The sequence below is a fragment of the Monodelphis domestica genome, chromosome 5 (assembly GCF_027887165.1).
Source record: "Monodelphis domestica isolate mMonDom1 chromosome 5, mMonDom1.pri, whole genome shotgun sequence".
Lineage (NCBI taxonomy): Eukaryota > Metazoa > Chordata > Mammalia > Didelphimorphia > Didelphidae > Monodelphis > Monodelphis domestica.
Genome location: NC_077231.1, coordinates 202,037,075 through 202,054,830, shown reverse-complemented (window position 1 = coordinate 202,054,830; position 17,756 = coordinate 202,037,075). Strand labels below are relative to the sequence as shown.

Sequence of the window (17,756 nt, the reverse complement as noted above, 5' to 3'; positions counted from 1 at the left end):
GCCATGATTACAACCCAAAGCCCTCTTCTTTGTGTTCATTATAACTTTTTAACTCTCAATTCTACCCCAGAACTTCCTCTTGACTCTATAAACTCCTCTCTTCCCCATCTTCTCGAGTCCCTTGCTTCCTTCTCCAAATTACTGTTGTTCTTGCCTTGTCAAGCCTCCACCTTGAATTACTCCTGTCCGCTGCCTTCACCCCTACTCACCTAGAGAAAAATCATGAAACTGTACTGTCCATTACAAATTGATGTTGCATAATTTCAGTGGGGTCCTCACTGCACCAAGATAACCCTTTTACACTGCCCCCTGCTATCCCAGCTGAGTAGCTTGTCTCACATCTAACTGGAAAAAAAATCAGCCTTTTGTGGAGACCTTCTAATCTTCTTCTCCAGATCACATCACTGAGATAGATACCTTCTGTTTTTATCTTCATCTCTGTCTCACAGAAATGGGTGTCAAGACAAAGCATTTTACACACACTGGTGATCCCATTCCGTCCCATCTTCAGCAAATGGTCCCCTCTGTCATCACCACTGGCCTATTTCAGTCTCTCCTTACTTACTGGCTGCTTCCCTCTGCCTACAAACATCCTGTTTCTCCCTCCTGTTCTTAGAAACTCCTCACTTGATCTGCCTTTCCCCTCTAGTTATTCCGCAAATCTCTTTACTTTGTAGCCTTCTATATTCAGGGCCTCCACTTCCTTTTACTCTTCTCTTAACTCTTTAGAGTCTGGCTTTTCCTCCTTATCATTCAACTGAAACTCCCTTCTCCCAAATTAACAGTTTTGGCTTAATTGCCCAAAGTATAGTTCTTGACTGTTGATCCTATCTCTTCCCTCTGGGTTTCTGTGACACTGCTCTCTTCTATTTTATTTTATTTTTTTACTGCTCCTTCTGACTCTCCTTTGTTGGATCTTTATCCAAGCCACCACTGCTCCACATACCCATGGGTGCTCTATAGTGCTCCCTCTTGCACCCTCTTTTCTCCCTCTTGACTAATTCACTTGGGGATTTCTTTGATTTTCTCTTTTTCTTTCTCTAAAAGAAACCAAACCCTTCCATTCCATCTTAGAATCAATTTTGTATATTGGTTCCAAGGCAGAAGAGCAGAGTAAGCGTTTACGCAATGGGAGTTAAATGACTTGTCCAGAGTTACATAGCTAGAAAGTGCCAGAGGCCAGATTTGAACCTAGGACCTCCTGACACTCATTCATTTCCTATTGTCTTTTTCAAGTGCTAACTACCTATTGGACATCTAGAGCTGGATTCTTTGTAGAAATTTGAACTCTTCAATCTTTCCTCCAAAATCTTACCTTCCTTTCAAGATTTGAAATAATGTTTTCCTGATTCCAGGCCTAGCTTTCTATCCATTTTGCCACCTATTATTGTTGAGGGCAGTTCTATTCTCTATTACCCAACCTCTTCCCTCTTGTCTCCTTACTCTTTCTCATTTTCCATTTTCAGTCTCTTTCCAAGAACTATTGATTTTTGATTTCCTAATGCCTCTCATACACACCTTTCTCTTCTGGCACTGTAAACAGCTTGGTGCAGACTCTAGTCACCTCTTCCCACACTCTGGTCTTTCTTCCTTGAGCTGTTAAAGCATCCTTCCCAAGTCCACTTCTTCCCACTCGCCCATTAAACTAGTGGATGCCTTTCACTTCCAGGGTCAAGTATAAAATCCTCAGTTTGGCTTTCAAAGCTCTTCACAATCTTATTCCTTAACACTGCCCCCTCCCTAGCACTAGAATCTTTACTATTCCTTGCACAGGGCATTCCATTTCCTAACATTTTCATGGAGGGGAGTTTCCCTCCCCCTTGCCTTCTGACTTCTTTTAAAGCCCAACCACCTTTGTGGAAACCCTTCCTGATTCCCACTTGATGCCAGGCCCTTCCCTCTGGCAATTATCTGTTGATTCATTGTGTGCTTAGATGGAATCATATTGTCCCATCATTAGACTCTGATCTCATTTAGGGCAGGGACTGTCTTTTGCTTTTGTTTGTGTCCCCAGTGCTCAGCATTCTGACTGGCACATTCTTGACTGGTCCTTATTAAATGTTTATTAACTGGCCTGACTCCTTTAAACATTTCTTTTCTCAGGCTCATTAATTGAGAGTTCTTTCAGTAGGCAAATATTAAGGATTAGGGAAAATTTTTTTTTTAAATCTCATTTCATTACTAAATTTAATACGTCCTGCCTTTTCTAAATGATTTACATTTTGAATCACCTTGTCACTAGTCAGATGAACATTTTGCTCATACTCCTAAATTCTGGATTTGAATCTTGCCTTGGGCACTTAACTTCCTGGAAGGTCATCTGTATGTAAATTGGACTTAGTAATATTTGGATTACCTAGTTAACACATGTGGAGAAAAGTCCATTGGTAGTCCATTACCCTACACAAAGTCCATTATCCTGAGTAAATACTTTTGGAGAATCATTTGTTTTAAACCAAAATATAGCATAATTTAGGGGTTTGCCAAAACATACCTAGCAAATGTGAAGAATTTGTCTAGTAAGTGCATAGTTTCTGTCTCCAAAGATATATTAGGGTCAAGCCATTCCTGTGTTATGTGACTGCAGTAGTTCAAGTTGCTTCCATTCCTGTTAAAATGTTAGGAAATAAACAAAGGCCTTGCTTTTGCTCATGGGTCTTGCAATATTATCCTCCATTTCTTCAGCTAAAAACACGGTACTGAATCAGTAGCATGCTACTACCCAAGATGGATCCTTGATAGTCAGAAAGAGACTCTAGGCTCACTCCTTCCTTACTCTTGATTCATTGCTCTTCCACTTACTATATAACACATTTAGATAACATTTGGAAAGTATTCAAAATATCTGATCTTAGGTTTGTGACTCCATTCAAATCTTTCAACTGCATATCACAAACATTACTTTTCTGTTTAATATGGAGTTTGGTCATTTTCCCCTTCTTTGTTGTTATTTTAACTGAGGAAAGTATTGGCACACTTTTGCTTTTTGGTACCAAGTTGACAGTTACAGGGATTTAGAGGGAAAAGTTTGCCAGATTCAGATGCAAGACACCAATGAAACAAGACACAATGAAAGAGAACAATTTTTAAATCAGTTTGTACTGTTTTGAAAACTTGTAGGCAATCCTTCTTAAAACATCTGCTTCCTGCAAGTATAATTTTGAAAGTCTCAGGACTCCTGTGGGAAATAGTTTCCTAAAATAATGGTGTCTTAAGTTGCTAACATTTTATTTCCCTTGATTGATCTAGGGTCAATCCACAATTTTTGCTTTGGCCCCCTCATTGATAAGAAGATTCTCTCTCTCTCTCTCTCTCTCTCTCTCTCTCTCCTCCCCCCCCCCCTTTTTTTTTTTTGGTGGATAGGCATTTTTAGCTTAGAATCTACCAACAGATTTTCAAGGGATCTGGAAACTTAGATGAGAAAATATCTCTATTTTCATACCTCCCGCAACTGAAACTTAGCACTTCCTTCAATTATGAATGTAGACAGCAAATCATTATTCTGAGGAAGGGGTCCATTGATTTTACTGGACTGCCAGTGGTTGGGGGATGGAGTGACTCATGTACAAAAAAGATAGAGTGCCATAGCCTACAAGAAATAGTGTTAATTGTTCTTCATTTGTCATTGTTACACTGAGAAAAATATCTTTGAATTACCACACCTCATCTAAACTAGTCAATAAGGGATCTCGTTTGCTGGTTTTTCTTAGAATTGAACTGTTTACATGGTTAAAAAGCCATATTAAAAAGTACTTTAGAATTATTGAGGTAATTTGTTGTTGTTAGTGACTCTTCATGACCCCATGGCCCACACTGTCAATGGGGTTTCCTTGACAAAGATACTAAAATGGTTCTTTACTTTTCCAGAGTATTAAGGCAGATAGATTTAGTGACTTGCTGAGTCACACAGTAAGTATCTGAGGAGTCTTTCTGACACCAAGCCTAAGGCTGTATCCACTGAACCACCTAGCTGTCTCCTTGAGGTCATTTAACATATTTTAAAAGCCAAATTTTGGAAGAAATATCTTTTATCTCATTTGATAAGTAAATATTAAATTATAAACTATTGAGCACAATTAAATCCGGTTTTTGTTTTAAAAGCAGAGAATTGCACTTTTGACTTCGTTTAGTATTTGAGCAAAAACAGTAAGCTCTGTGAATAGGAGCATTGTAATAGGTGCTGGGAGAACATGAAGTTTATATTAAACATAAGACCTTGTCCTCAGAGAGTTCATAGCTAGGATGCACAGTATTATCCAAGTGCATCAGAATTATAATGTAAAGTATATTAGGTGAGGTCTGAGCCAGCAAGACCTAGCAAGCAAGAGTAGCATATATAATAAAAGAAATGGTTGATAATAAATGTGGCAAGGCCTTGATGACTAGGTGGCAGTTGAGAATATGTATATAAAGTGCTTTTCAGATCTTAAAGCACTAAAGAGTAGCTGTTATTAAGTATATATATTCTTGAATTAGTATGTACTCTTGCCTACTTGAATTCCTCTCTTTTTTGTCTAAGCCTTCTCTTATAACAGGTAGTCAGCATTAATTTATTAAGTATTTACTGTGTACTGGGTACTGTGCTAAGTTCTGGGGATGCAAAGAAAAGCAAAAAATAGTTTGTTGCTTAAGCAAGTGTAAATTCCAAAGGGCGAGACAATGTATAATTCTCTTTCTCCCTCTCCCTCCCCTCTCTTCTTTTTCCCTCTCCTTTCCCCTATGCCCCTTATATACACATAAATAAAATTATATAACTAAAATATATACATATACATGTGGTATAGAGAATCAGTGGAAGGCAATCTAAAATTAACAGCTGAGGGACCAATAAAGGCATCCTGTTTGAGCTGAGCCTTTAAGGAAGCCAGGAAAACAGGAGCCAGAAGTTAGGGGGCAAGGCATTTCAGGCTTGGGGGCAGCCATTACTAAAGTGAGAGGACTATACTGAGGTGGCAAGTGGAGGAGCTATAAGTAGGGCAGTGTAGCTTGACTGTAGCTTACTGCAAGGGGGTGGCGGTTGTAGGGTAGTGTGGCAGAGAAGTAAAGTATCAGAAGACTAGAAAGGTAGGAAAGAACATGGTTATCAAATTTCCCTAATCTTTAGTAGAAAAAAAAAGATTCAAAGAAAAATCTAATAACAAGGCTGAAATACTTGATAATAAGAAAGAAAACTCATCATCAATCCTAATTTAGTAATATCTGTTGCTTTGTTAGGTAGAAGCATTTCCTTTTTTTTTAGAAATAGCCACATCGACTCTTAAACCAAAAATTTCATGATTGTTAGGCGATATCTTTGCAAGTTCTAGGTCACATTTTAAAGAATGCATTGAGTGCTCTATATAAGTATTTCACTATTGACTTTTTACTTTGGGGATGAATATGATTCTCTGTATATAAAGAGTGAGAGCTAGTAGCATACTGGATAGGGTGTCTCAATCAGGAAGACCCGGGTTCAAGTCTCTGCAACCCTTCTAAGTGATGGAAACAGCTCTTTAATACTAAATTGAAGAACTATTTCAATGAAATCATAGCTCCCTTCCACCCTCACCCCCACTTTACAAACAGATTCAATTGTTCTGCTACAAAGTATATATATATATATATATATATATATATATATATATATATATATATATATATACACACACACACACACACACATACATATATATATTTTGGACAAAGAAAGGCTTCTGACAGGATATAGTAATTTCAGTCTTGAAAGAAGTTATGGAGTCTTAAAAGTGTACTGCAAGCATGGAAGTCTTTATGTGCAAGAAAGCAGCACAGATAGAAAAGGAAAGAAGTACAAGAATGAAAGGAGACCTTAGGAACATTCAGAAAGTATAGATTGAAGTTAGATGATGGTGGTAGTAGGGAGATTGATTCATGTAAATTGAGAGCACAATTAAACAAACATCAGATTTGATATTTGATCTTACTTGCTTTAAAAATACTCTAATTTAGGGGCAGCTGAGTTGCTCAGTGGATTGAGAGCCAGGCCTAGAGACAGGAGGTCCTAGGTTCAAATCTGGCCTCAGACACTTCCAGCTGTGTGATCCTGGGCAAGTCACTTGACCCCCCCATTGCCTAGCTCTTACCACTCTTCTTCTTGGATCCAATATACAGTATTGACTCCAAGACGGAAGGTAAGGGTTTAAAAAAAAAAACCTCTAATTTGATCATAACCAAAGACAAATTGGTGTAGGAAAAACAAGACTAGTTTTAGTTGAATAAGAATATTTTTTATATTAAGAGTATTGTGCATATCAATTCTAAGACAGAAGGTAAGGTTTTTATTTTTAAAAAATATTTTGTTTCTGAGCACCATATTTTAGGGAAGACATTGGCAAGTTTTAGAAAAGACAGAGTGGCAACAAGACAACAGTTGAAACAATTAAAATTAATATCAAATAATAAAAATGTTATATTTTAGGAGATTTATTAATGATCATTAGAAATCAAGGAATAAAGAGGATACAAAATAAAGACCATGTGCCCATGGTTGATTAGCCATTTCAAAATCTCCATGCTTAGTTTACCACCATCACCATGCTGGCTGCAAGCCCAAGAAAGAGGCCCAAGAGTACCACCCACTCACAAATATCATCTGCCCATAGGAAGTCATTGGGTTCCCAGGAAATGTAGTTCTTTTTTAGGGAAACAGAATTTCAATTATACATTTCCCCCTGAGAACTGTGGAAGACTGGTCTCTCCAATGGATCTTGTAAACACAACCAACTTTGAAATTACAATAATTTGAGGATAAGAGGAAAAGATTGCTAGCCACATTGACAAAAATCCAGTTAGGGGGAAGTCCCCTTCGGCAAAAACAAATGCATTCAGCCCCACACAGTTCAAATCACCACATCCCAAAGTTCACTCTGGACCTTCTGGTGCAGTGTGTGGTCTATAGAGGCATCTTCATGGTGCCTTCTCCAGACAGTTCACTTTCTGGATTCAAAGAGGTAGCTTGTTTCTTATCCTAAAATTACTCTCAAAAGAATTTCAACACCCTCTTCAGGGGGAATGTATAATTATTCTAAATTTTAAATTTAGAATAATTATACATTCCCCCTGAAGAGGGTGTTGAAAAACACAGGGATCACTAGGGATGTATGGCTGACTTATGATGTATATGAATCAATTGACAAGAGAAATAAAAAAAAAACAAAAAAATTCTAAATAAAAGAGAAAAGATAACTTCTGGATGAAATATAGACTATCAAAGTATTATGTGTAAAAATTCCAAGTAAAAGAAAAATAAGTTTATAACAAATCCTCGAAAAAGGGTCTAATTAAAGTAATTTCTGTCCCACAAATCTGTAGGACAAAATGCAGTAATATTTCACTTACCCATTTGCAGCCAAGACTACAGAAAGTTGCCATACTATAAGAGAGAAAAGGGACTAGATTATAGGAGCAAATGGGAGCCAGGATGGAGCCAGAATAATCGATGTCATGTATTTCATATAGAATGTATGGTACAAGGAAGACCTGCATTTAACGCATATTAAACAGCTGCAACCTCGAGCCTCATACATGATTAAGTCCTTATGCTCTGCGCAAAATGTCATCAATCCACATAGGATTGGTTTGGTCTCTTTGATCTTGTGCTCTATTGGCACTATGCAAGTAGTTAGCTCTTTTTGTATTCCTTTCTCCTGGAATCAGATAGAATCATTAACCAAAGTCCCATAATTTTTAAAAAAATCAATGGCATCTTTTTATAGTCTAAAGCTTTTTGGGTGTGCATTAACATTAGGGCAAATGTATTTTAAATTTGTATTACTGCAAAATCAAAAAAGTGAAAATCTAATCAATACTGGTGATATCTGCTTCAGATACAAAAAGGAGAGAAAAAATAAAACTCATACTATATTGCAATCAAAGAAAAACAATAAGTTTTAAAAATAAAAAATATATAGCTTACAATCATTGACACACTGTCAGATAAGGAAAGGTAGAGTACAAAGGTTTCTCACCCAAAAAATGAGATCCATTTCCTTTTCAAACATGGACATGATCAACTGTTTATAAAGTAACAGTTTTGATAAAGAACAATAGTACAACATGTAATGCATATTAAAGAAATATCAGAATCCCCAAGGTTATAAGAGCCCATTTAATGGCAATAGCAAAGAAACCCACTGTCATTAGGATTCACATGAGTCTGCTGTATGACATTTAAAACCAATGAGTACTTGTCACAAGTTTTTCAGGTGTAGCAATGTTTCAACCTTGGCTGAGATTTATTTATTTATTTATTTATTTATTTTTAACAAAGAGATTTAATATGTGTATACAAAACTGTCTTACTTATTTCTATTTATTAATTCTTTCTCTGGAGGTGGACATACATATGTTCTTTTTCAAACAATATTTCTCTTACTGTATATCAAGTTGTTTTCTTCCTTCTGCTTGTTTTATTCTTCATAATTTTATATGTCTTCCCAATCTTTCCCCAAAATTGATCCACTCATCACTTCTTAAGGCATAGTAGTATTCCATCACAATCACGTGCTACAACTTGTTTAGTCCTGACTATTTTTTTGTTTTTTTAAATTTTATAATATTTTATTTGATCATTTCCATGCATTATTCATTAAAGACAAAGATCACTTTATTCCCCCACCCACCCACCCATAGCCGACGCGTGATTCCACTGGCTCTCACATGTGTTCTTGATTCGAACCCATTGCCATGTTGTTAGTATTTGCATTAGAGTGTTCGTTTAGAGTCTCTCCTCTGTCATGTCCCCTCAACCGCTGTAGTCAGGCAGTTGCTTTTCCTCAGTGTTTCTACTCCCACAGTTTGTCCTCTGCTTATGAATAGTGTTTTTTCTCCTAGATCCCTGCAGATTGTTCAGGGACATTGTATTGACCCTAATGGAGAAGTCCATTACGTTCGATTATACCACAGTGTATTAGTCTCTGTGTACAATGTTCTCCTGGTTCTGCTCTTCTTACTCTGCATCACTTCTTGGAGGTCGTTTCAGTCTCCATGGAATTCCTCTACTTTGTTATTCCTTTTTGCACAATAGTATTCCATCACCAACATATACCACAATTTGTTCAGCCATTCCCCAGTTGATGGGCATCCCCTCGTTTTCCAATTTTTGGCCACCACAAAGAGCGCAGCTATGAATATTTTTGTACAAGTCTTTTTCTCCATTATCTCTTTGGGGTACAGACCCAGCAGTGCTATGGCCAGGATCAAAGGGTAGACATTCTTTTATCACCCTTTGGGCACAGTTCCAAATTGCCCTCCAGAATGGTTGGATCAGTTCACAACTCCACCAGCAATGAATTAATGTCCCTACTTTTCCACATCCCCTCCAGCATTCATTACTTTCCTTTGCTATCATGTTAGCCAATCTACTGGGTGTGAGGTGATACCTCAGAGTTGTTTTGATTTGCATCTCTCTGATTATAAGAGATTTAGAACACTTCTTCATGTGCTTATATAATAGTTTTGATTTCTTTATCTGAAAACTGCCTATCCATGTCCCTTGCCCATATATCAATTGGAGAATGGCTTGATTTTTTGTACAACTGGTTTAGCTCTTTATAGATTTGATAATTAAACCTTTGTCAGAGGTTTCTATGAAGATTTTTTCCCAATTTGTTGTTTCCCTTCTGATTTTAGTTACATTGGTTTTGTTTGTACAAAAGCCTTTTAATTTGATGTAGTCAAAATTATTTATTTTACATTTTGTGATTCTATGTCTTACTTGGTTTTAAAGTCTTTGCCCTCCCAAAGGTCTGACATGTATACTATTCTGTGTTTACCCAATTTACTTATGGTTTCCTTCTTTATGTTTAAGTCATTCACCCATTTTGAATTTATCTTGGTATAGGGTGTGAGGTGTTGATCTATTCCTAATCTCTCCCACACTGTCTTCCAATTTTCCCAGCAGTTTTTATCGAATAGTGGATTTTTGTCCCAAAAGCTGGGATGGCTGAGATATATTTAAAAATCTATTCGTGACATCATTACAAAAATGTGGCAGAGGAGTCTATAAAAAACCAAACCTCTGTGCTATTGATGTTGGGTATAAAAAGATGTCACCAAGAATCTAGATCATTCTGGTGGAAGGGTAGAATAAGCAGAAGAGTTACAAATGAGAGATGCTTCCTCTTGGGAGCCATCCAGGTGTGCCATGCCCTGGGATCAACTTCCCAGCTCCTTTGGTATGAAACTGTTATGTCCTATCCATTCACATTTTTATAAATGGGGAGGTGGGGGAATATAATAGTGCTTCACTTCAGCCACTAAAATATTCTCTTTACCTCTTGTTACAAATAACTCAGAGGCAGGCAAAAATGATCATTCAGAGTTGTTGAGGGAAAAAAAATCTAAAATCATGTCTAAAGATCCCTTAAAATCAATTTGAGATATTTTAACTCATTAAATTTATCAAAGGTTGTTAACCAGGTTGATGGAATCCATCCATCATCTGTGAGACAATTTACAAAGTCAAAATGAAAGAAAAAGCTGTTTTTATATGGGCTTACTCAATAATATTGGTTCAGTATAGTTATAGGGGAAAGGTAACAGAATATATCAGTAGCTAGAACACAGAAGATTAAACTGATTCAGTGTAACAGAGTAGTATTGAATACATTAATATATGAACTTAAAGCAACAATTAAATCTTAAAGCAGACAATCAGCAAAATACAATAAAATGCTGACTTTCATAAAACAATGGAGATTGAAGATACTTAAAATTTTCATCTCCAGTTTCTATAAAGTTCCTTTCCTGGAATCTTCCATTGTGAGGGAGAACATGGGTTTGAGGAATTTCAAACTGGATCAATCTTAGATACTAGGCAGCCCCAAATGGCAAAAGGTTGTAGGGAGATGAATTTCTCCCCTCAATCTCAGGCAAGATAAGTGAAAGGATCAGTGCACTCTAAGTGGTAGAAACTATTTGAAGTAGGCAAGGTACTGTTCTTTCATAGAATATACCATGCTTGTAATTTTTACTTCCTGTTTGGAAGGGCAAAAATTTTTCCTCTCCCCCCCCCCCCCCCCCCCCGAGGAAAAATCCTAGGGAGCAGTTTAGTTCACTTCCTAAAGAAACTACACCCCAGTTTTTACCAGGTACCCAGAGAGAGGCTCCAAGTTTGTGAGTTCTGAAGATGCAATGGCAGCTACCAGCAGGAGCGAAGTCAAGACTGGGGCTACAGCCAGAGTAGGAACAGGAGCAGGACTAAAAGCAAGCAAGATGGCACCAGCAACCAAAGGCAGCAGTGAGGAATAAGGAATGTGGGCTGAAGCAGATGGATGAGAGAAGCAATCTATCTTTTCTCAGCCAAGAGTCCCCAGCTAGGTTACCTCAAACTAGTAATAGCCAGTAGGAAGGGCAAGCAGCAAAAAATAGGGAAAGAATAAAAAAAACTCAACAAACTAGCAGGAGCAGGGCAGCAGCTCAGATAGAGAGTTCAAGTTCTCTTGGAGTTTGAGAGGGGGGTGGGGTGGCGAAAAGCCTTGGCAGGAGAAACATGACTTAAATTATCTAGGCTATCTTTTTTTTTTTTAACCCTTATCTTCTGTCTTGGAATCCATACTGTGTATTGATTTCAAGGCAGAAGAGTGGTAATAGGCAATGGGGGTTAAGTGACTTGTCCAGAGTCACACAGTGCCTGTGGCCAGATTTGATCTAGGCTATCTTAAAAAAAAAAAATGAGAGTTTTTCTTATACCTTCTGGTTGCCAAAAACTGTAAAAATTAAAATTAAAGTCAAATAATAAAAATATTATTTTAGGAGATTTATTAATGATCATTAGAAATAAAGAAAGAGGATATAAAATAATGACCACGTGCCCATGGCTGATTAGCTATTTCAAAATTCCCCCACTTAGCTTATCACTGCCACCATGATGGCTGCAAGCCCAAGAAAGAGGTCCAAAGGAGGACCGCACACTTGCTAATATCCTCTGTCTATAGGAAGTACGTAACAACAGGAAGTCAGTGGGCTCTCAGGAAATGTAGTTCTTTTTTAGTGTAATAGATTTTCAATTGTACACAGTCAGGATGCTAAAGGCACAGAAGACCTTTCCCTACAAAGGTCAGTTGATGGAACTAGGGAAATTTAGTCTGGAGAAAACATATTTACTAGGAAAGGAATGATGTGATAGCCATCTGGAAATCTTTGAAGGACCTGCCTCATGGAAAAGAGATTAGATTTATTCTGCTTCTGACACCCTCTTCTCCCACTAGGAACAATTGGTGGAAGTTTCAGAGAGGCATATTTTGGCCTGTGAAGGTTTTCACAATTTGGCTCCCAACTAGACTTTCCCCTTTATACTCTGTGTTCCAGTGAAACTAGCCTTCTTGGTATTCCCTGAACTTAGCATTCCATTTTTGCTTCCATGTGTGCAATGCACTCTTGAACTAAATTATTTTATCCTGTGGAAAGTGTTTCCAGATCCCATTAATTGTTAGTGATCTCTCTCATCTCAAATTATCATATATTTCCTTATTTGTCCTTGAAAGCCGGAAGTATTGTTCTATCTTTTCATCCTCAGTATTGCACTGTATATAAGTGGCAATTGGAAGAAAGAACTTACTTAACAAATAGTTATCCCCAAATATAATGGTTTATTTCAGGAGATAGGTATTTCCTTTTGGTGGGGATTTTCAGGTTAGCTGACCACTAGCCTTGAATAGTATAAGAAGGAAAGGAAGATACTCTTTAGACATCATTTTGGCTTCATGGACTTTGAGGAGCCTAACTCACTGTCATTTTCTGATGAATGCTTGCTAATCCAGGAATATATGATAGGACTGTTCAGAACCAAATTTAGCTATTCCTAGACTTATAAGGGAAAAAAATATAACTTTTTGAGCCATTTCTCAAGGTTTTTAGTTTTCTTCAGAAGTAGATTTCCAGAAATGAATGTAATGTTGTTGAAGGATGTGTTTTAGTTCACTGAGTCACTGCTCTTGGGAAATACCTGTGTTTTGAGGATTGTAAAGTTGTTTAGCACTTTGTTTCCAATATATCTGGATAATGCCCATAAGGATCTTCAAAGAGAGAAGTTAATATTGAACAATAAAAGTTTGATGTGAAACATTTAATGTTTTACATAGTTTTCTTGAAATTTTAACTAAACAAACAAAACTTTGTTTAAAATTAAACATTTCTATGTAGGAAACCTCAGTTCTCCTTTCCTTCAAACATATATTGACTTGCAAAATTGTATAATCTGTTCCTGTAATTCCTGTAATGTAACTGTCTAAATAACTTAATAACAAAAAACTTATTTAAAAATAATTTTTGTGTATAATATCATATTTATTCTGAAGTGTTGAAATTATTTGAGAGACCTCATTTGAAATCTGCAAACTGTTCTTGGGGTATTTTTTGCTACTAATTAACATTTCTTTTTACAGGATTCATGAATAAAATTTTCCATCCCAACATTGATGAAGCGTAAGTAAAAATTTCAACTAGTTTAATTAAATTTTTAATAGAAAGCACTTCTAATTAGAGATCTTATGTTTCTGTTTTGCTCTTACAAAAAAACGACAAAAGTATATTTTCAGAGTCTATCAATATTTGGAATTGTTAATTAGAAGTTTGATATACTTTAAAAGAATCTGTTGTAAGACCATTCTACAATTTAGGTTTTTTTCACCACTGTAACTAGAGTTCTTTTTACTAACCAAACCTAATATTGATAGTAGTCTAGTGCAACTTATCTCTTTACATAGGTATAATGTCAGAGTTCTGTATATAATACCCACATTTCCTTGTTCAACTTTCAAAACAATGTATATATGCTTCATTATCCTCAAATTTATTATTTCTTCCATTTTGAAGTTCTTTTTAAAAATTTTGAGTTCCAAATTCTCTCCCTCCCATTACCCCTCTTCCTATTTGAGAAGGCAGGCAATCATAATATCAGTTATATCTGTGAATCATGCAAAATATTTCCCTATTAGCTATGCTCCACACACACACCCCCCCCCCCCATAAGCAAGAAAAAGAAAGTGAAAAAATTATACTTCAGTTTATACTCAAAGTTAATCAGTTCTCTCACTGGGGGTGCAGATAGCATTTTTCATTGGGGGTCCTTTGGAATTGTCTTGGATTATTGTTCAGAGAAACTAAGTCTTTCATACTAGATCGTTTTTCAGTGTATACATATTTTTCATAAACCCCTATTAATGAAAATCGATATATTTATAAATGGTTATAGTTGAATCCCATTTTTATTGTCATTTAAACAAATATAGATACTTCCCCTCCCCATTTTAATCATGATATAGTGATATCTTAAAACCTAGTAGGACTGTTATGATCTACATCTATATCATTTTTCAAGCATTTAATTATGAACCATCTTAGCATTGTTTTTCTGATACAAAAATTTACCAAGTCAATGTGATTATAAAATGATCAATTAGATCAAAATATGCTTCATTTTTCATGAGAAACAAAAATTGCCGAACACATGAGACTAAATTTTTTTAAAATGACACTTTTTTATTTTATTTTTTTTCAGGTCAGGAACTGTGTGTCTAGATGTAATTAATCAAACTTGGACAGCTCTGTATGGTGAGTTTTTAGTGGCATGTTTGTGAATGGGTGATGAGATATTTATTAAAGAATATTGATTTTATTTCTATCCCCTCATTTTATTTATTTTTTGGGGAATTGTATTCTCATTTTGTATACTTGATTAGGAAATTTGTTCATTAAAGATTATCTGCCCTTAACTAAAGAGCAGAAGTTTTAAAGATAGTAGTGTGATATAAAGTATCTATGTAATTGTCTGTATGTATATGTATGTGTAGTTTATATGAATTTATGTATATCTTTTTAGTTCTACAGAATCTCTTTTTAAAACTGAGAAATTTCCTTAGAGAAATATGTTTTTGAAAGCAGGTTATATTTTTTTGGGTAAGGATTTTCTGTTTCATAGTGTACCAGTCAGCTTAGGTTCTCTTTTAGGGTAAGGGGTTAGAGAAAACAATATAGTCTAGATCAATATTGGCAAAGTATTGGCATGCCTGCCCATCTGGCCGGGGTGGGGGTAAAGGGAGCTGCTCCATTCCCCCTCTTCCCAGTGCCTGAGGATATTTTTTGTATGCCCAACCCCTCTGTCTAGCTTCCCAAAGCAAGCACTTCTTCCCTTACTCTCTGTGGTAATGTGAGGGGCTCATGGACAGCTTGAAGTTGCAGTTTGGACATGTGAACTTGAAAACCTTTGCCAATGCTGGCCTAGATCATTCAGCTCAACAAACATTCATGCTAGCTTTTGGAAATATAAGACAAAAGCAAAAAGAACCCTGCCCTCAAGGAACTTTGATTTTATAGATTATAGTGCTCATTTTTCATCTCTCCTGAATCAACAGATATTCATTCAGTACCTTCCTACAAGGTGATTATTCCAAGCAATTGGAGGAATAGAAGGAAAAGGAGACATGAGTCCTGTTCTTAATAATCTTGTTGCAGAGACGAGACCAAAGAAAAATTAACTAAAAATATAGGGATAGTGCATGATTAGTACAGACAAAAAGTTAGAGTTTATGAAAAAAACATTGTTATTCTAGGGGAGAAAGGATTCTATTTGAAAAGGAACTCTCAGAACTTTTTAATATTCAAGATACAGTGTCTCATTTAGAAGCAATTCCCTCTACCTAAACATGGTATCTTAGTTTTCTGGTTAAAGTATTGAGAATCAAAGAGAAAACACCTGATTTTGTCATAGATCAAGACATTCAAGAACTGATTATTTTTTAACCATACTGCTTTAAAGGGAAGTATGGCTTAGAGGGGAAGTAGTGAATAACATAGCAAAGAGCATATCCTGAAGCTAACTAAACATAGTCTTCTAAAGATGGAAAGTTTATAGCAAACTCCCTCGATTATGATTTTTTTCTTAAATTGTATTTCTAAGATATTTAGATAAGGTAACAGACTTATTCTTATTACTATGAAATAGACTTTTTTAGATTTTTCACTTCTTTTATCTGAAAAGTTTTTGTAAAATTGATCAACCCAAGCACCCCACTACTTTCCACTCAGATTTTAAAGCAGAAGGAAGGCTGGGGTGATGAAGATTTCATCACATTTACAAAGGTTGTTAGCATATTTTTTTAGCACCTTGTAAAGAATTTTACAAGTAACAAAAATTAAAAAAATTTATCAGAGTAAATAGTATAATTTCAGTGTTACATAGTTTACATGAGTTAGCAATATTTCACTGCATTTGGACCTCTTAGTACAAGATTATGGGATATATAAATACGGTCATAAGAAGCTATTTTGAAGATTGAACAGATTTTTTTTTAAACAATTTGCTCAAAACAAGGGTTTTCTCAAGTTGGACACTGCTTAGTGGTATTAAAAGGAAGTTATAGTAATTGTTTCTGTACAACTAAAAAGAACTAAATTAGATAATCAGGAAGAAGGTCCTTTCTAGCTCTAAATCTATGATGCTATGTAATTTTTTAATTTTCTTAATATAAAATATTTTATAAGCTGCTTAATCAACAAAGACAATGAAATAAACATGTTGAATAAAAAATAAAGCCTTACATTAAATCCTTAGCATTTAGTAAAATAGAACCAAATAAATTAATTTTAAAAAAGCAATACTTTGATCTTATCAATATGGTTACTTTCTTTCCATGGTACAGGTTGTGAACCTATCCTTACTTCCTCACTCTGTGTTGACTTTCTCCATGTATTACTCTAATGCATTTTCTGGTTGAGGGCATCTTGAAATTTTTTCCCCAGCTCTATAATTTCAAAATCTATTGAATTCACTACAAATAATTAAAAGATATTGCTATTTTGTTTTTATAGAATTTCATAAATATTTAATTTTCAGTTTGTCCATTTCCTGTAGTGGACTACTCTGATATCTCAGTTCAGAAGGCAAAGTAGATAATTTGATATTAATGACCTATAGGAAAAAGTTGAGTTATAAACTTAAATACTCAACTAGAAAATGAAATTTTCTCTTAATTAAAGTTGTTATTGCATCTCTGTACAAATAGCATGTTTTTGTTTTGGGGTAATGGTCATAAAATTGTATACAGTTTTTGACTCAAGTACATAAGCATCTGGAACAGATCTAGAACATTTGTATATATCATTCCCCAAGTAATTTTTATAAAAATGTTTTCTATAATTCGTTTTTTAGGAGCAGAAATCCAAATCCCATGTGATTTTAGGGAGTTTGTTGAGAGTTAAGTCCAGAAATCTAGTAAAATCTGATGATTTTAGCTGTGTTAAACTTATCTATACACTCTACCTTTTGGTTGCCTTTCCACTCAGAATAATGATCAGGGTCTGATACTTTATTGAAACCCCCTTCCCCATTATTCTTCTGAGTTCTGTAAACTTCTATAGTCAGCTCAATGAGGATTAAGCACCTCCTTTGTACCTGTTTCATCTCCCAAGTTTCCTGAAGTTCACCTACTGTCATTTGACAATTATCACTTTTCTGTTGTATACTCTAGTGATTTAGAAGATTTAATTGACTTCTAAAAATGAAGCTGTTTGTTTTTCTCACCTATTGGGTCAGACACAGTACTTAGTCATTGAGTACTCAGATACCCCCTCTGGGTATTCCCATTCTGCCAAAGTGAAAATTGAGAGAGAGAAAATATTTTGCTTTAGGATCATAAGCAATCAATGATTGGTGAAAAAGTAGGCCACAGAATGAATGCTCTACACTACGATAAGTTTCTAGGACTAAAGAGCTGCCTGGGGCACTAAAATTTCAAGTG

The 17,756-nt window shown here is 35.6% G+C and overlaps 1 protein-coding gene across 2 annotated transcripts in view; it reads left to right on the top strand.

Moving 5' to 3' along the window:
• UBE2H (ubiquitin conjugating enzyme E2 H) overlaps positions 1–17,756 on the top strand; it is a 147,426-nt gene that overhangs the window by 103,491 nt on the left and 26,179 nt on the right. For both annotated transcript variants that reach the window (XM_056799701.1, XM_007504303.3), the window contains 2 exons: positions 13,404–13,443; positions 14,519–14,571. In XM_056799701.1, the coding sequence (XP_056655679.1) occupies positions 13,404–13,443; positions 14,519–14,571 (93 nt within the window). The remainder of the gene's footprint in view (positions 1–13,403; positions 13,444–14,518; positions 14,572–17,756) is intronic.